This window comes from Tenrec ecaudatus, chromosome 5 (assembly GCF_050624435.1).
Source record: "Tenrec ecaudatus isolate mTenEca1 chromosome 5, mTenEca1.hap1, whole genome shotgun sequence".
Lineage (NCBI taxonomy): Eukaryota > Metazoa > Chordata > Mammalia > Afrosoricida > Tenrecidae > Tenrec > Tenrec ecaudatus.
In genome coordinates this window covers 159,381,563-159,395,348 of record NC_134534.1, presented here as the reverse complement: position 1 = coordinate 159,395,348, position 13,786 = coordinate 159,381,563, and the positions used below count along the sequence as shown (strand labels likewise).

At 37.4% G+C, this 13,786-nt stretch overlaps 1 protein-coding gene and 1 non-coding gene across 2 annotated transcripts in view; one reads left to right on the top strand and one right to left on the bottom strand.

The window, feature by feature from the left end:
- PTPRN2 (protein tyrosine phosphatase receptor type N2) overlaps positions 1 to 13,786 on the bottom strand; it is a 1,071,863-nt gene that overhangs the window by 923,114 nt on the left and 134,963 nt on the right. Inside the window, exon 3 of the mRNA XM_075550901.1 lies at positions 4,630 to 4,747. Coding sequence (XP_075407016.1) covers positions 4,630 to 4,747 — 118 coding nt within the window. The remainder of the gene's footprint in view (positions 1 to 4,629; positions 4,748 to 13,786) is intronic.
- LOC142449582 (U8 small nucleolar RNA) lies at positions 11,804 to 11,932 on the top strand. The gene has a single exon (XR_012784720.1). It is a non-coding gene; the product is annotated as a U8 small nucleolar RNA (small nucleolar RNA).

Genomic DNA, 13,786 nt, shown 5'->3' with positions numbered 1-13,786 from the left:
TTATTTATAAAAGCTACATTTATATACTAACGAGTGTGGAGAGTAAAATTTTAAAGGCTGATCACAGATTCATCAGGCAGAAACGAACAAACAATAAGAAAGTAGATACAGTAATAATCATTGTAGAATTCAAAAATACAAGCATTAATGGTAACAAAAAAACTTTTTAAAAAAGGTAATAGAACGATTGACAATAAAGATAATACAGTAATGAGATTTTATATGCTTACTGCATGCCACTCAAAACATATCAAGTAAAACGTAACAGCAAAAAGAAAATGTATGACAAATACAGCTTTTGTCTGAACAATTTTAAGAAATTAAAATATAAAGCCATATTGATTTTGAGCAATATAAAAACAAACCAAAGCCCATTGCCACTGTGTCGATTCAAACTCAAAGACTCTATAGAACAAAGTAGGACTACTCCTGGGGGTTTCTGAGGCTGTAAGCTATCTAGAAGCAGAGCCTCGCCTTTCTTCTGTAGAGTGGTTGGTGTGTTTGAACCACGTAACTTGTGGTAGTAACCCAGTGCTTAAACCACTGCACCCTCTGAGCTCCATTGAATGATAGAGTATGTCTCTAATTATAAACTTCATGTAAAATCTGTATCCTGAACATAGAGAGTACAAATACCTTTCTGAAGCAACCACTAGCAGTCAAAACATGGTATAAATTAGAATACAAAAGTTCAAATTTCCCCCATATCATTAATTCTTAACTCCGATGCAGTAAAATTAAAATAAAAATTTTAAAAGTTTTAAAATTTTAAAAATTAAATTAAATTAAGTTTTAAAAATTTAAAAATTAAAAATTTTAAAAGTTTTAAAATACCATATATATTTGAGTACAGCTGAGTTTTCCAAAACATTTTTTATGCAGTTTTTGTGGTAAAATTAGGTGCCTCGGCAATATTGGGGTTGGCTTATACTCAACTATGTACAGTATATATGAAAATGAAAAAGTCCAATGATCACTTACTTTAAAAAGATATAAAATTTTAATTCTCCATGATTTAGAGTAAACACAAAGGAAAATACATCATAATTATGGGAGGATGCCAACACAAATCTTAAAGGCAAATGCACAAGTATGCGATTTCATTATTTTTAAAAGAATAAATGAAAAACTTTGACTGAAGCAGTTTTATAAAGAACAATAAATCTAAGAATAGCAGAAAGAAGAAGATTTGAGATACATATATTTTAAAATGTTTTAATGTGAAAATAAAATCAAGTTTAGTAAAAGGTCAAAGGGTCATACTACATTTACGAGTCCTTTAAAAATTATATTCATGATACTAAACTAACAAATTTGCCAATCTCCAGGAAAAGCATAGCTTTTTGTTGAAAATGAATGCCCCAAATCCACACAAGAAAAACTGCAAGCATATTTTACCAACAATCTTTCAAGATCATGAAAATATTATTAGTTTGCCTGCAAAGGCCGATCTCCTTTAAAAATATACCAGGAAGCCGCCGATTCAATGCTAATGAAAATTCCTTAGGAACTTTAGAAGAAAAAACTTTTACATTTATATCATGATGATAGTGTAACTTTAATGCTTTGTTGTTGGGATAATAGTGGGACAAGACAGGGCTATATTGCTTCTTATTTGGGCTGCCAAGTCTCTGAATCAGGTCCAGTCTTAATGACTAATGGCATCAGGCCAAAGTCTCAGCAGCAGGCTTAAATGAGTGCACCAAGTAGTTTAATAAGTGAGCTCGTCCCCAACGCCTGGGCAGGATTAAGGGAAACCCACAGGACACGATGAAGTATTTCGAGATTAACAACAGTGGAGAACTGGTGGGTCAGCAGTCAGGGGGAGTTACTGGAATCCAGAGAATATTAACAGAGATCTGTGACTGCAATAGAAGACAACCCACAGCCTAGTGTAAAGAACTGGGAGGAACAAAATCCTTCAATCTTCATCCTGCCATAGCTCCAGGCAGGAATTCCACTGACCAAACCCATCCAATATGAAGACCAGGTATAAAAGACCAGTATATAAAGACCAGTCTTTGGGGGGAGTTAGCAGAAAGAAAGGATGGAAAATGAATGTGGAGAATACCCAGCAAGTCTTTTCCAAAGGAATTCTTTTTAAAATCACTTTATTAGGGGCTCATACAACTCTTATCACAATCCATACATATGTCAATTATGTAAAGCATATTCATACATTCATTGCCCTCATCATTCTCAAGACATTTGCTCTTCACGTCAGCCCCTGGCATCGGGTCCTCATTTCCAACCCTCCCCGCTACCCCTTCCCTCATGAACCCTTGATAATTTATAAATTATTTTATCTTATCTTGACCTGGCCTACATCTCCCCTCACCTACTCTTCTGTTGTCCGTTCCCAGGGAGGAGGTCACAAGGAATTCTCTTTTTCTAGCCAAGATGTTGAACTTATCTGTCTCAACCTAGTTTTCATTGGCAACGCATTCAATGACCTCTAAACCTTGAAATCTATATTCCTACAAAAGATAAGTACACCGTTTCTAGCTTTAATGTATAAAGACTTCAGTCTGCCGGAAACAATAGAAAACTTATGGGCAAATAATAAATTCATAAGAAGAAAATTCCAATGTTTGTAAATGTATCTTTTTAAAACTTTTTATTTCATTTGTCCTTAAAAATTAACTTACTTAAAATATATAACTGGAATTTTTTTAAAAACAACAACCTGGGAATATTTGATTAATCTCCAGGTTCTCCGGTTTGCCCCCTATGTGTTGGTTAAAACTTTTCAGTCACTTGCAATGGCTCTCTAGACACATAAACAGCTACTCCTTGCTGATTTTCCAATCATCCTTTCCTTTCCCTTCCTTTGGCTATCCAACCCATGCCTGCTCCTAGGGCTATCCCAGTTTGCTTAGCTTTTACTTATAAATCTGTAGCACATGTTGCTGAAATCTTTAAGAAGGAGGGGAACTTAGACAGGGCTCAAACATCCAAATGAAGCTTCGAGGGTAGTGTGAAGGGTACGGGCTCACCTCTAGTGAATACAGAAATCAAGTCGATGGCAATTGACAACAACAATTAATGTAGATATCTTAGCACAAGGGTCACAACAGCATAGTTCCTGCTTTTAAGAAACTCACCGTCTTACAGGTGATAGCTAATGTGGTTAAAAGCTTGTTAGTGTTTACCATGCACTGTTCTAAATTCTTTACATTTGTTAATGCAGTTAAAACATAAATCAAGTCTAAAAATCAAACCTACTGCAATCAAGTCAATTATGAGCCTTGGTGACACTACAGGACAGAGTAGAATGGCCCCTTTGGGTTTCCCAGACCTTAAATCTGTCCAGGAGTCAACAGCCTCATCTTTCCCCTACAGAACGCCAGGTGAATTTGAACAGCTAACTTATGGATAGCAAGTGGCATACTGGTTACCAGTTGGGCTGCTAGCTGTAATGTCCACAGTTCAAAACAACCAGCTGATCTATGAGGGAAAGATGTGGTTTTCTAATCCCATAAAGAGATATAATCTCAGAAATTCAGAGGGGGCAGTTCTACCCTGTTCTGTAGGGTCTCTAGGAGTTGGCATCGACACAATAGCAGTGAATTTGGAGTTTATTTTGTAGCCCATTATGCCACCGGGTCTTCTATTTAAAGGTTATTTAAAGAAGGATTAAATGAAGTTTTGAATGATCCAGTTGCTTCATCTATAAAATACACATGGGCATAGAAGGCAAATCTCTAAAATTTGTATTATTGAGGTCTTTCTAACTAAAGATTATGGGTGCTAAGAAAATGCTCTCTACAAAGGAAAAAAATATGAACTAAACTTTGAGTGAGAGTCCTAATTATTAAACATGAAAAATAATAAAATATCTCTGGAATCAAACCAGCAACCTCAGTTTTCTTAGTGTTCTTTTCCATTGGATTACTTTTTTTAAGTTCCCTCAGTTTCAATATCCTCACTTGTGAAAATGGGTCAGACCTTACTAATTTCTTCCTAAATTGCAGAGAAGATGAAGTCAGATTACATCCAATAAAATATTTAGCTCACTAAAGGTTGATATATTCTGAGAAAGAAAGAACAAAGATGGCCATGTTTTAATCCAGCTGAAGGGATCATGAACTACAGTGAACATGAACTTACTGAGAAATTAGGAATCTAGACGTCTGCTTTCAACTACGGCCATTAAGAGGTAGGCTACCTGACAGTCGTAGGGCAAAATAAGGCAAGAGCCTCTTGGGCATGGCTCCCAGTGAAAAGCAGACTCTCATGAAGGGGTCACTCCAATACATCTTTCTCTGCTGGGCTGCAAGGAGCCCTGGTAACAGACCAGGTAAATTCTCAACTGCGTTGGCAGTTTGGACCCACTCAGTAGCTTCCCAGAGAAAGACCTTAAATCTGCTTCCATAAAGACGACAAGCAAGGAATTCCTATGCAGCAGTTCTAGCCTGTCCTACACAGTTAGTCTGAGTTGGAATTGACTCGACAGCACACGACCATGATGGCCTGAGAAGCATTGGTGTTCTTATAGAATAAAGACTCCTGACCCTTCTAGACAAAGAAGACAAGAAAGTGCACTTTGCTACATGAAAAAAAAAAAAAACGATGAAGGGATGCTGGGTGTGGCCGGGCAGCAAACTGAGAAACTGCATCTCCAGTTACCTGGCAGGTTCGGAGCCCTCTCTTGAGGAAGCTTCCGCACGTCGCAGGTGTGCCTGCGGGAGGTTAGCGAGTTCCCTGGCCATCACATTCTGGGTATAGTCATCCTGCCACGTGAAACCTGGTGGGGGGAAAGTCACAGAAAACATGTTACCATTTCTGGAAGTTTACCCCAAAATCTACTTTAGTCTCATAAAAAAAAAAAAACCTCCCTGCCAGTTTGGAAACAGTTTTCAGTCTGGTTCAGGATCGTGACTGTGTTCACTGTCATCAAGCCATCTCTGACTCATGCCGGGCCCTGCATTCTGGTCATTCTCCTTGGGATGCCTGAGTCCACTGTGACGGCCACTGTGTGTTTTCAGTGCCTTCCGACCTAAAACCAAACCAAAGCATGCTCACTACCATCGAGTCGATTTCTACTCATAGATTCCCTACAGAGGGCAAAATCGAACTTCCCTGTGGGCTTCGGAGGCTACAAGTTTTCGCAGGAGTAAAGAGCTTCCTCTTTCACCCACGGGGCACCTGATAGCTTTGAACTGCTAACTTAGTGGTTATCAGCCCAATATATAACTCACCATACTTCCAGGGTGCCTACCCTTCCAACCAGCACTATTATCTTTAGGGTTTTCACTAACTAGTTTGGGGAAGTCAATGATCACACCCTCCTTTCTAGTCTGGGAGGGCCACTGAAACCTGTGCACCTTGGGAGAACCTGCTAGTAGTTGTAATATAGGAGTTAGGGATCCCGTTGTCAGCAAAGCAACCTCACCCAAAGTCTGAGCTTTATCAATTCAAAGAAGTGTCTAGTTCTTCCAGGTTAGTCATTGGGCAGGGAATATGGGTTGGTATGTTAGGTGCCATGTTGAGAGACCCGGTATTCCACCCCCAGCCCAGATTTTTAAGATTTCCTGGGAGGAGGCTGGGACTATGCTTTGGGGGTTTAAAAGCAAAGAAGACTGTAGACAGGAAGGGTTTAAACATGCCTCTAAACTTCCCCCCCCCCCAGGCGGAGTTTGGAGAAAATAAAGCCCTTGGGAGAGAGGAAGAGCTTACAGAACGTATCTGTACAGCACACTGATAAATGAGTGGCAGAAGATGGTGCTACCATTAACAAAACCAAGGCTTCATTTTCCGACATGATATTAATCAAATAATTTATTTATAGATAGTCCAACTTTCTAAAACTCCTAGAACAGAAGCACTAAAATGCTTTATTACATTAATAAATAGATTATAAATAGATAGATGATAGCCAGCTAGCTAGCTAGCTAGCTAAAGGCTTGTTGGATGTTGGGAGGGGCTGACCAACAGGAGCCTTATAGGAAATATACATCTTATTTGGAGGGGATGTTGTGGTCAGTATGAAAGATGAAAACTTTCTACATGGAAAGGTTATGTCATGGTGGATATTCCTGGCCCATAATACACAAATATTTACCCTTTGCTCACTCACTACACTGTTTATCGTACTAAAATAAAACAGAAACTCACTGCCACTGAGTCAATCCTGATTGCTTGGGCAATTTTTTCCTGGTAACCCCTTCTTGCTTAAGAGTGAAGCATTTGGAATAGAATAAAGGGTTATTGTTACTATGAAAGCAATTATCATGGGGCTTAATGTACTGTATCTGGGAACCAATTACATTATATTTATACTCAAATGTTATGACAAAGAGATTTGTAATAAGGGTGAAGTAGTTATGAAGGCAAAATCCATGTGATTATGCATTAATTACATGCACTGCAGATCACATGATAATTATGCTTAGAATTACCAAATAACTCCCAAGAATAATTATTATGCAATTTGTACATTTTAGATCTTATGGTAACACTTTAGCTCTTAGAACTACCCCATGCAATTATCCATAATTATCTAATCACTAAATATCATGTAATTATAGAGATATATTTTTATGCCCTGCACAAAAACACATTACCAAAATCTTCAAATCAGGACGGCTCTGTACTTGTTTGTGTGAGTGTATGTGTGTATTTTATAAAGGAGCCCGGAACTTGCTGAGAACCACATTTTCCAGAAAGAAAATGAAAAGGATCAACGAAAGGAGCGCCTTGGAAGATATACGCTGCCTTCATGCACACATTGAAATCCATACCGTGGATGCAAGTCTAACGTTAAAAAACGTACAGGTGGCAAGACCCAAACGGTTTGCACACTTCTGAATTTAAGACTTCCTGGCATTATCCAAAGTAGACGTTGATGGTAAAATTCGCCAAATAGGACGACCTCTCGGGGCAGCATGTTCTAAGGCGTTTTCTTTGGAACATAACTTTTGGACCACAGAGCACTAGAGGTTGACACTCACGGCACCACAGCCACGCTGCTCCTTATTTTAGGATTAAATGACCTAATAATAAGCAAGCTGATTTCATTTTCCAAAAACAGTTAAAGGGAGGGGGGCTTCTACACTAAGTTCATGTTTGTGTGGTTAGTATTGGTCCATTCTAAAGAGTACACCTGCTTTGACGTATGTTTGCAGTTGAGCATGATACCAGTACTGTGAACATGGGAAAGGAGTATAACTATGCCTCAAAAAGATGGGCTTACGGCTATCAAAAGATATAGTGCTTGGCGTCTTAAAGGCTTGACGTTAAGCAAGCCCACATGGAAGAAGCACCCTGTCTGTGCAACCATGAGGTGTTGACAAGATCAAGTAATAGGCCAAAACCAACCAACCAAACAAAACTATATTGTTGAGAATGAGGGGGTTCAGTGCAGGAACCCAAACTCATCTGTAGACAATAGATATCCACTCACAGAAGGGCCACAAGGAAGGGATGAGTCAACCAGGGTACAGTATAGCACCGATGAAACACACAAGATTCCTCTGGTTCTTTGAGGCTTCATCACTCCCCACTATCATGACCCCAGTCCTGCCTTTCAGTGTGGCCAGACCGGAGCATGTGCTTAGGAACAGATAAAAGATAAGAGCTCAGGACACACGGAATCCAGGAACAGGAATGGGAGTGGCATATCAGGAGGGCAGGGGAATGGTGGGGAGAGGTGGGGAGGAAGAGGGACCTGATCGCCATGATTGACACATAACCAACTCCCTACCCCCACAGGGGAACAGAACATGGGGGAAGGGAGATGGTGGTCAGTATAAGATATGAAAATAGTAATAATTCAGCAAGGGGTCACCAGAGGGGGAGGGAGGACAAAAGGAAGAGCTCAATAGAAAGTAAATGTTTACAAAACAATGACTGTGTACAAATGTGCTTAATATAATTGATGTATGGATTATATAAAAGCTGTCAGAGCCCCCAGTAAAATGATCTTTTAATAATAAAAAAGATGGGCTTAAGATTAATGTTTATCAGACAACCATAAATCCAGAGCAAACAACAACAAAAAACTCCCTATGGAAAAGGTTGTTTTTAAGATTTAAACAAAAGTTCTACATTTTTATCTCAATGAGCACAAAAGTCTGAGCTATGTCAATCGGGGTTTTGGAAGGGTCCAGTCCTTCCAGAATAGTCCTCGGTCAGTTAATATGAGTTAGTGTGTTATGTGCAGTCTTGGGAGGGCCCTGTAGCCCATGCTCAAAAAGGAGCAAACTAATAAAGCAGTATATATAATGTAGTATATATATATATATATATATATATATATATATATACTTAATGTGTGTGTGTATATACACTAGAAATATATTTCTACTTACCTCTATACCAACAAAATCCAAGTGCAGAGGTTAGACTCTGCCATCGTGCACTTGTAATGAGGGAACCCAATACTCACATCAGTGTGTGGTGAAAAAGGTCAAGTAGCTTCTAACACCTGTGTTCACTGGGGTTAGCTGAAACACTCACCACTGATTAACAGCAATGCGGAGTTAGCGCAATCACCACTGATTAACAGCAATGAGGACATCCTTAAATGTCAACAAAGATAACTGGGAAATCTGGACTGCTACCTCTGCCTATCCTTAGCAGGAGGTATCTCCTTCATCTTGCCAGAGTGGGGCCAGAAAAGAATTCAGTTTATACCAGAAAATTTAAATAAAATGCAGAGTCTTCTAATATGATACCAAGATGACTACGTTTCCACTGAAACTCACTCATGGGCCCAAGAACCAGGAAAATCTCATACTGAGTCGAAGAAAAACGAAGAAAAAATATAACAGAAACTAGCAACAATATGACAAAGATAGCAGGGTTATCTGACAGACATTTCAAAGCATCTGTGGTAATTATGTCTTAAGAGCAATCTATGAGCACATTAAAAAAAACAGAAGCATCAGCAAAATTAATAGAAAATCTCAGCAAATGAACGGAAGTTAAAAGGGAGAACTAAAATGGAAATACTGTAATGAAAAAAAATCTCACCATAATAACTGCCAATAAAGCTTGGTGTGTGCACTCAACAGAAGGACGGAGGGGAAAACTACCATTGGGTGATGGAGCAATTCAAATTATTGATGTTTTCTATAGTAAATAGTCCAAAGAAAACTGAGAAGAACCCCTGATGCTGTAGAAGCAGAAGAAATGGTCCAAATTCATGTTACCAGAGTGCCAGAAGGAGAGGTGAACAAAGGCAGGCTGAAGACCTACTGAAAGAAATGGCTGAAAACTTCCAAAATTTTCAACAGACATGAACCTACAGAAGCAGGAGGCTAATCACATCTAAGTCCGATGTGTTTCTAAATTATGTAAAAAAGTGAAAACAATAATACCAATGGATCAGTAAAATTTCTATTATTCCAAACCATTATAGTAAATTCAACAGAACTCTTAAAAATGGAAAAGAGAAAAAGGAAATACATAGAAAATAAAACAAATTAATAAAATGACAGACCTTAACCCTAACAGATTAATCATTACATTTCAATTAAAAATAGGATAAATATATCAAATGAAAAGACTGACACATTTTTATAAAGCTGAGAACATTTTAACCTAACTATATAAGCATTAATACACTTACTGTGGATAAGTTCAACACCTTTCTCAGCAATTAATAGAACAACTAAAAAGAAAATCAGAAAGAATAAAGAAGAACTAAAAAGTTATTTGACTCCATTGCATTTAGTATTCATAAACTAGTTCATCCAACAAGGACAGAATATACATCCTTTTTAATTATTCATGTACTTATACCAGCAGGTAATAACGTGGGCCATAAAAGAAGCCTTGACATTTTTTAAAGAGTTGAAATCATACAAAGAATATACTCAAACCACAGTAGTATCAAATTAGAGATCACTAATAAAAATAACTAGAATATGTTGAAGCACTTAAGAATTAAGCTACATACATAGGCAGATGTATATTTCCTGGGTAAAGATAGCCAATAATAAATATACACAGCCACTCCCAAAATTTAACTGGATGAAAATGAAAAAAACAAAACTATCAAATTTGTGGGGCATAGGTATACCCTTGTTAAGCAATATAACTGCTCATTTTAGAAAATGGTTTCCAAAGGTGGTATGGTGTGGCTACAGAGGAACAATATGAAAGATTCTTACAATGATGAAAATGTTAGCAACAATGTCAATATTCTGGTTTAGATATTGTACTGAAAGACGGTTAGCACTGAGAAAACCTGAGTAAAGGGTTCATGGAATCTCTGTGTTACTTTTTAAAAATAATTGTATTGACCTCTAATTCACATGCCATCGAACTGAATGATTGGAATATATTAAAAGGATTTGTGCATTCATTACCATTATCAATTTGAGAACACTTTCTTCATGTTTGTACTCACTGTTACTAGCTCCCCATTTTCCTAACCTCCATTGTCATAACTGTAAGAAACCATTAATCTAGTTACTATAGCTATAGACTTACCTACTCTGGATTTCATATCAAGAAAATCATATCCCTTTCCACCCCCATCACTCCCCCAAAACACGAACAACAACAACAAAATAAAACATAGAAAAACCTCAAGTAGAAAATGATAAAACACTAGAACCAATTAAAAGTGTCAAAAAGGGAAAAATGATGAGATGTTAAATTGTAACCTAACTATATCAGCATCAATGCATTCTGATGCATCTGTCTGAGGGCATGCCTAGTGACAACCGTGGCCAGTGGGCTGGGGGAATTCCATGGAGGCTGAATCCCCTAGGTGACTCTCCAATGGCTTTGGGGCTTTTCCTGTCATCACAGCTTTTTCTGCTCTATTTCTTACAATTGCACATACATTTATAATTATCTGAAAACTTTTAAAAGTTTAATTAAAAACAAAAACCTGTACAGAGAGAAGATAAATCCCACAGTTGGATGGTTTGGTTTTCTGGTTTTCTAGGGATATCTCATGAAAGTGAAGATGGCCTCAATATTTGCTTCAAGGCCAATATTCTGCTATTAGTCCTTAAGTAAGACTAATTTATTTTCCTTCTGCAAGTGTTCATATTGTCTATTATTTCTTGAAGTCAATTCTTAAATTTATCACAAGGTCAGATTCAAATCTAGATTCCCAAACCTTTGACAAAAAAAAAAAAAGCACTTTGCCATTAAAGTTTCACTTAAGAAAATTCTTTCAATGGGCAATCATTCAATGGGTGAGAAATTAGGAACTAAACTATACTATACTTTCCTGCTCAGGAGCACTGGTGGCACAGGTGTTACCCATTGGGCTATTAACCACAGAGTCAGAGTTTGAAACCACCAGGATCTCCGCAGGAGAAAGACAAGGCTCTCTATGGATGGGCTGTTTCAGAAACCCACAGGGACAACTTTATTCTGCCCAATGGGCTGTTATGAGTTGGCATCAACTCAATGGCTATGCATTTGGAGTATATACTCTTAAACTAATCTATAAAGTAGTGAAGGAGCACAGGTAGCATTGTGGGGTAAACATTAAGATGCTAAACACAAGGTCAAGGGTTCAAATCCACAACCTGCTTCCCTCGAGAAAGCTGAGACTGTGAAGATGAGACTTCCCCCATAAAGTTTACAGGCTCAGAAAGCTTACATCCGGTCACTGTGAGTTGAAACTGACTTACACTATACTAGTTTAAGAAAATCTATAAGCAACAGTCACAGAAAGAAAGGAGAAATTCTTCTAACTAATGGAATCTGTAATTTTAACTCTTAGGGAGCAAGCCTTTAGCAACATCAATAAAGCAGTTTGGTGGTGTGTTTGAGGGAAGAGTGCAGTCTGCTCATAGACGTTTTCTATGAGTGCATGAATACCGAAGAAGGCTCAACAGATTTGATTTAAAATTCAATTGAAATGAAGAAAAGGTTTGGTAGTTGATAAAATGATGATCGGAACATGATTAGCATCTCCTTGTGAGCAGGACTCGCAACATCCTGTTTGCTCCTGTCTGAATAAAAAAAAAGGTTTGGTAGTTGTTTCATTTGTTTGCATGCTTATTTTTTACTTCTTTTTTCAGTTGGTTGGTCATTTTCTTTAAACTGTCTATTGAATTCTGTAAAAGGCACTGCTTTAGGTAACCTGGGATTACACGGATGGACAAATGAATGAATGAATTCCTAACATCTCATAATTCATAGTCAAAATAAAGGCAAGCATATAATTTGCTAAAACACAAGTTGGAGTGTGCCTTTATTTATGAATTGGAGTACTTAAAACTATATCATAAATTTATAAGCAAACTGTAATAGAAATAGAGAATTGAATAGGTTCATTTGGATTGAGGCTTAGGGAAAAATTCATAGGAAAAAAATCTGAGCTAGAGTCAAACTGTTCACTGATAGGTCAGCTCAAATCCACCAGCTGTTCTATGGGAGAAAGATGAGGCAGTCTGCTTCCTTAATATTATAGGAAACCCATATGGTGCTGATCTGTTCTACTCGATGGGGTTGCTATGAGTTGGAAACAACTTATAGGCAGTAGGTTTTGTATTTCAGATAAAGGATAAAAGAATTCAAACAAATATAGGTTAAGAGAGGAACTTCAAGATAATAAAATATGAGAAATGAGATAATAAAGCATGAAGAAAACATACAAATGGTTGTGAAATTATGTGGTGTGCTCAGAGAGCAGTGCATGATGGTGTTTACGAGATCAGTGCTACACAGGGGCAATGGTTGACTAGAGGTCTGAAATATCATGCTAGCAAGTTTTAATTTTTCTGTACACAATGAGGAATCATAAAATTCATTAGTAGAACAGTAATATTATCCAATTTGTGTTTTATAAAGGTGATCAATATAACCTATGAAAATAATTTAAAATTTAAAAACAGCAATATATCTTTACTGAATCTTAACTATAAGCCAGACAGGCAGTGTTCTGTGTATTTTCTATTTTAATTCTCATGATTTCTAAATGATGAGTTGAAGATTACAGAGGGAATGAAAAAGCAGTTAGGAAACTTTGTAAAAATAGACTATTGTTGTGATGTTAAAGTTATAAACTCAAAGAGAGGTAAAAGGATAGTTTGGAGAGCTATGTCAGAAGCAGAATTAATTATCATTAATAATTATAGGCAAGAACATAGGAGAAATGGAGTCAAGGTAGATTCCAAGGTACACTGACTGGATTATTGGAAAGACGGGAAATCATTTGGGAGGGTGGGGAATGCATCAGCTTTGCAGGGGGAAACCTTAAGTTTGACTCTTTCAGCCGTCTAAACTTTCCCATGGTAGAGGTCCATATGGAGATGATGACAGTGAACTTATAAGAAGAAGATGGCTGAGGGAAATAAGATACAGATACAATAGACAGTGCTTCCACATAATCACTCAATAAGCGAATAACAACCAAAATACAAAATGTGTGTTACCTAGGAGAAGTTAACACAGTAGCTTTCAAATTTTTTGAGGTAGTATCAAAGCATAAGATATACATTTTACAATGAAATCTACTGTAAACACCATCACTTACTGTTTGAAAACAGTACAGTAAAGCTGAAGGTCTATTTGAAGGGGGAGTCAGGTTGAGGAGTAGACATGACATAGTTGGGAATAAAAACAAAGACTACTCCAAGGGCTTAAACAGAAAGACAACGTTTTGAAAATGATGATGGCAACATATGTACAACTGTTCTTGATACAATTGATGTGTGGATTGTTATAATAGCTGTACGAGCCCCAATAATATGATTTATTTTTTAAATGAAGACTACTGACAAGCTAAGCGTGTTAGAGTTGCATTAGTGAAATGAATGGCAGAGTTTTTTGTCCTTGGAAGACATTTGATGAAAGTTACCTTTAAAAA